At 37.0% G+C, this 6,000-nt stretch overlaps 1 protein-coding gene across 2 annotated transcripts; it reads right to left on the reverse strand.

The window, feature by feature from the left end:
- Nucleotides 1–419: 419 nt before the first annotated feature.
- Nucleotides 420–3,280, reverse strand: LOC126927764 (katanin p60 ATPase-containing subunit A-like 2). Of its 2 annotated transcripts, XM_050743796.1 has the most exons (7): nucleotides 3,034–3,280; nucleotides 2,445–2,645; nucleotides 2,085–2,334; nucleotides 1,733–1,901; nucleotides 1,563–1,675; nucleotides 1,164–1,366; nucleotides 420–1,006 (listed from the first exon to the last, which is right to left on the reverse strand). In XM_050743796.1, exons 2-7 carry the CDS (start codon nucleotides 2,528–2,530, stop codon nucleotides 622–624), a joined length of 1,206 nt encoding a protein of 401 aa, XP_050599753.1. In that variant the 5' UTR covers nucleotides 2,531–2,645; nucleotides 3,034–3,280; the 3' UTR covers nucleotides 420–621. The 2 variants fall into 2 exon arrangements, with proteins under 2 accessions (XP_050599753.1, XP_050599754.1); XM_050743797.1 differs by lacking the exon at nucleotides 3,034–3,280 and having other exon boundaries at nucleotides 2,085–2,329; nucleotides 2,445–2,602.
- Nucleotides 3,281–6,000: the final 2,720 nt, after the last annotated feature.

Raw genomic sequence — 6,000 nt, forward strand, 5'->3', positions numbered from 1 at the left:
ATTCAGTTGTATGAGAAAAATTTCAAGACAATTATCGATACATAATCCGACATCGCATTTTCTGCATTCTCTTATTTTTCTTACAAACGACACATTTTCTTCTCGATAATTAGATGCGACTGTCCTCGAAACAGGTAGACAATTATAACGAGACATTATTGGCATTTGCTTACTGCCGTTACTAAGGAATACATTCATATTTATCTCACATAAATGTAATAGTATTACTTCTACTTGATCGGAAAAATCGACAAACGCGTATATCTGTCCTTAGGCCATGCGGAATACTTGCAAAAAACGCATATATGTGTTCTGAGTCTACACCCATAGCTTTCGCCCGGCGCATATACGCGCCCATACATGCGTTAATAAGATAAGAGGAAATAAAAGACAGATTATCGATAAAATACACTAACACATATGTAATACGTGGATATATTACCACTCAGATTACACATATTATATATTATAAGGGAATACGTATACCACGTATACATATATGTAGAACGAACATTTCAAACTTGTTTATAGCGCGTGCGCACACATACATGCACGCACACGAACAATTTTTCGAACGATAATTATATTAATGATATATATTATGATAACCATTTATATTTTTTAAAATATGTTCTTATGGCATACATATTTATTCCACGCTTTATATCTATCCACATCCGTGACTGTAGGTGACATTGTTTTTAACAATTTTGCTATTATTTCATAATTCTTTAATTCATATTTCAAAGTCGTAACAGATGTTTCTTTTTTTTCAAGTTTTTCCCACATTGGACTTATTTCTAGCAGCCATGCTTGCTTACAAAGCAATTTTATATCCGCGCAAGAATATTTTTCAGTAGATTTTATTATGTGGTTTACAATATCCATATTCTCTAATAACTGGTTGCTAAGGTATAATTTGAACATATCGAGTCGAGTAACTTCATTTGGTAATGATACGTATATTTTCTTTTCGAGGCGTCTGTGTAAAGCTGCATCAATGTCCCTAATAATATATTTACAATAAATATTATTGTTCTGTTATATTAATAATAACGAAGGAATATTCCGAACAACACAATAATTAAGATTAAGATAATGAATAATTATGATATTAAGATATTTTCTACTTAGAAAACATTGAAATAGCGTGATATACATACCAAGGGCAATTAGTTGCAGCCAAAAGAACTACATTAGAATTTTCGTTAGATACTAATCCATCCAATCTAGAAAGAAGTTCTGATCTGAATCTCTTTGCAGGTTCAGACAATGTACAGTTTACTCCTTTATTTGTGCCTATCCAGTCAATCTCGTCGATAAAAATAATTGTAGGCGAATAATTATAGGCAAGTTCAAATAAAACCTGTTCAGTTTAACAAATGTATTTATTATTTATTAAATATTATATTCAAAATTCCTTAAATTCATTGTTTCATCACGAACGTAATATCATTTCGTTTTCCAAACAACTATTCTATTTATATATGAATGACGACAAATAAAAACAAATCTTTTTAAACCTAGAATCTCTTCTTCATAGACAAAGGAAATCAACTTACACGGATATACTTCTCGGAATCGCCTCTCCATTTGCTCACCAATGAGCTGGCCGTTATGTTAAAAAAGGTGCATTGGCATTCTGTTGCGACTGCCTTCGCCAACATCGTCTTCCCTATTTCGTAATTGATTGTAAACATGTACGGGAATGAAAGAAATACGAGTATCTTACCTGTACCAGGTGGTCCGTATAGCAGAATACCTTTCCAGGGAGAAAATGGGCCATTAAAAAAGATAGGGTACTTAAGGGGATACACAATGGCCTCCTTAATAGCAGATTTACATTCCTCTAGGCCTACAATGTTGTCCCAATATACATTTAATTTTGTCAGTATGATTTCCTGCGACAATACAAAGATGAAATGGCGCATAATCTCCGTATTAATTTCCGTAAGTGTTATGTAATTCGTTATTTAAAGCTTTACTGAAATCCCTGCGTCATTGATATACAGTGGATTGTTTATCGATAGGTATTTTATTTTTAAAAAGCTTTACAATACGTATATTAATCGAAAATAACTTACGCATGAAATGTCTTCAGCAATCTTCCGCAATTCCGGATTGTCTATATAAAGCTTCCGAGCCCGTTGCGATATCTTTGATTGCGTGGATTGTTCCATTGAGACGTTAAATAGCTCTTCTGATGAAGCTCCATCGCTTTCATTGGCGAAAATTGGTGTCACTGTCATTGCGAGATTAATATCATCCGTAGCGTCACCCGTCATCTTCTGTTGTACATTCCTCCCTTTCACAGACTCACTTCTCGTTTCTTTGCTAACAGATTTGACACGTTTTACTACTTCTTCGAAGATTGAATGATATTGTAATCGATACGTTGAATACGTTGAGAACGTTGAATAGTGTTAAATAATTTAAATTCTTACACTTTGTTCGCATTTGTCATTTCCCTCGTCTTTATTTCCTTTTCAGTTATTTTCTTGCACAATATAGGATATTTTTGGAATTTCATCTTGTAATAATTTTCATATTCTGTAAGAATAATTTCCAAATCGACGTTGTCGCAGACTCGATATTTCCGAGGTAGACGAGCTTCCCGGATTAATACATCGCTAATGTCTACATATCTAAAAAATATAATTTTTAATTCATTGAACAAATTTTATGCTATGAGTACACACTATACGATAATCATCAATTAACTGTTTTATTTCTAGGTAAGACAGACAAAAAGAATGTACTGTCTATTTATTATTATATAAATCCTCGGCGATAATATTTTGCCTTCTGCTTTTTAATTTCCAATTTTTAAAGTTTGAATTTATATATATTTTCATTTATAACTAGTTAATCTACGTTATCGATTGAGTTATTCTATAACTACTGAGTTACCGATGTCGATTTTCAAATTTTGGTTCCTTCCCCTCTTTCCGCACTAATTTCTATTTCGATTGGTCACCGATATTATTCGAAAAAATTGCAACTAAGAAGATATCTAAATTGCAATGTACTCACCCATTGCGTCCCAAATAATCACATATAAGGTACAATATGTTCCGATTACGTTCCGAAGTACGACTCTCCTCCTAATGCGACATTTATTTTTTTTATTATTAACAATAATTATTAATAATATAAAGATTTTCATGCAATTTTCTGTTACATTGCGAGTTTAATCAATTTGTTACACATAATTTTGTTATCTACCATCTTGATACGTGCAAAGATAAATCTTAATGATATATGATACAGCGTAAATGGTTATAAATAATTAATTATTGACAATAATTATAAGAATTATCGAAAGAAAAAATCATAGATACTATGTGCGAGTGTAAAATATCACAAAAAATGAACAACAATTGTGAAAAACGCAATATGGCAAATCAATGACAAAACACACTCATGACTGTCATGGAAGTTCCAAAGTCTAAAATCTAGAATATTCCTTACCTCTTTTCGCAAATTATAAGATATCTTATTTGTGGTACCTTGCAGCGATAAATCACCGTTCATTGTGATAGTTTTAAATGTGATAATGATATCCTTGTATTGACTATCGTTTTTCGATAGTTACGAGAATTTTCGTTTATTACTTTGAGACAATCCGTCACTTCCTTTCTCTTATAAAGTTTCCCTTCAACTCCGTTGAAAACTGAGCATCAAACAGGAGACGAACGATTTGTTGTCATGGCGATGTTGGTTCACGCATAAGCAGGGTGCGAATATAATGATGGAATAGTCGAGTCCTGTCTACTGTATAGTAAGATGGATGCGACATGGAAATAGAAAGAGAAGGCTGTATATAGGCATTTCCTGTCCTTGTTTAATCAGGCATGCACACTAGTGGACACTGACGGCGCTCGTTTACCGTTGTTACATATTTCCGGTACAAGTACGCGGGCATTAGAGAAGGACGGAACGGTCTCTCTCTTTAGCCCTATATCGCGTTTTTAGTTCGCTCACGCGCTCTGTACTTATATCTGTCGGACGCACGTCAGGATTGGGGGTGGGGGTGTTCGGTGAATCTTCGTTGGAATTAGCCATAGGTGCGGTGTAACAATGGTTGAGTTTATTGACACAAATTAGGGAGATTTACAGCGTCGATAGATAATCGCAAGGTTTCGATATTCGCGGCACTATGACAATGGTCTCGGCTCCGGCAACGTTTCCGCGGTCAACGGATACTGGACTTTACCCTTCGTTTGCGTTTAAGTTACACTATATGTTAGAGCACGGGGGCAATTATTTCGTATACGAAAGACAGGTCGATTACTGATGAGATCGCACTAGAGAGTGACTCTCCGTCGCGGTGACGCTGTCGAAGAAAACTATGATGGGTGTGCCTAAGGGCACGAGATCATCGGATTCGCGGAGAAAAGTCTTCGCTCGAAGGGTGAGGGAAATTGACGTTGCTGTTAATTGGTCAATTTCCATGTTGGTGGTTAGAGAAAGATATTAGCTGTCCTTGGGGAAAGTTGCTAGCGAGAAGCGTCGTTCGTGGAAGGATAGATTTCTCTTATCTTCCCGTAGTCGGGGCACAGGCCATTTGTCTATTTGAGAGACTTTGTGTAATTGAAATTTAATATTCGTAGCGGGTCCTCGCCCAGCTAAACATATACTGTGAAGATGCGTTGGCATCTGGCAATCGTCTTACCCGAAGGACAAAGTCTGCGTGTGGCGAGCCACGGGACAGAAATCGTTGAAATGTTTACCGTCGTGCCCCGTCCCAAGTATTTCTTTTAAGGAAAGCTATAGAGTTACTTCATGCCTCTGTTAGATAAAACGTTCATCCCTTGACCGCGACTACGTTCGGCGACCGGTTGTCACCTCGAGCCCGAGCTCACTATCATAAATTTCGAATAAGTACAGTCGGATCGAATTACAACAGTTTCTTAGTGCGGCTATGATGAAATCTGGATTACAGCGCTAAGGGGGTCCTCCCACCGCTCCAAAGGGGAGGCTCCGGTGTTCTTTCATCTCCGACACGGCCATTCTGACTATCACACGTCCTCGGGTGGATCTAAAATATTGGGTTTTCCTAATATTAAACTTGATATAACTGGTATTTTGTTCCTTTATAGTTTAGCTAAATTATATTGTACTGGTTTCTTTATGGCTTAACTAACTGTCCAAATAGGTCAAGGGCCCAGGTTAACAACAAAAATTTCGATTGGATGTTCAATGATAAAGTAGGGAAGAAAAAACACAAAAGTCAGTAGCATTATGATTGGTATTCAAAGCGCCAGTTGCATCTTGTGAGTTACCGGTCAGACCGTAATAACATGACAGATCATTTTCGATTTCGTACACGGATGAGTCTCAGTTTGTTGGATCCTATTACCGCACTGGGCGTGTGTGGAGACACTGGGTGCGGGTGCATTGATGTAATAGGCGTGTATGGAGACACTGAATGCGAGTGCAGTGTATGGAGACACTGAACACGAGTGCATTGATGTAATAGGCGTGTATGGTATCACTAGGCTTATGTGGGAATGCCGAATGCTAGTGTGTATTCGCACTAGGCTTGTGTGGAAATATCGAATGCTAGTGTGTGGTCGCACTAGGCTTATGTGGGAATGCCGAATGCTAGTGTGTATTCGCACTAGGCTTGTGTGGAAATATCGAATGCTAGTGTGTGGTCGCACTAGGCTTGTGTGGAAATATCGAATGCTAGTGTGTGGTCGCACTAGGCTTGTGTGTGGAAACATTGTGTTAAATGTCATAGTCATAGTGTTAATGATCCTCTGAGATCGGTGTAGTCATATCGTCATTGTCACTGCCATTGTCATCACTACAGACGTCCAACTCAGCAGGAACGCAACTATTCGGCATTTTTCTTAATCTATCATGACTGTATTTATACGATCGTTTGCCATCTAATGTCTTTAAAGTATATCTATCCCCTTCCAAAATCTCTGCTATTATCAATGGGCCGCTAAACTTTGGATCTAACTTGGTTTGGTTTCTTTCCTCGATTTT

Source organism: Bombus affinis, unplaced genomic scaffold, assembly GCF_024516045.1.
Source record: "Bombus affinis isolate iyBomAffi1 unplaced genomic scaffold, iyBomAffi1.2 ctg00000214.1, whole genome shotgun sequence".
Classification (NCBI taxonomy): Eukaryota; Metazoa; Arthropoda; class Insecta; order Hymenoptera; family Apidae; genus Bombus; species Bombus affinis.

Coding starts and splice junctions, on each gene's coding strand:
- LOC126927764 (XM_050743796.1), bottom strand. CDS start 2,530: ATGAAATTCCAAAAATATCCTATATTGTGCAAGAAAATAACTGAAAAG. Junction 1,676..1,732: donor ATACGGACCACCTGGTACAG/GTAAGATACTCG, acceptor ATTACGAAATAG/GGAAGACGATGTTGGCGAAG. Junction 1,367..1,562: donor ATTCCGAGAAGTATATCCGT/GTAAGTTGATTT, acceptor TAAACTGAACAG/GTTTTATTTGAACTTGCCTA.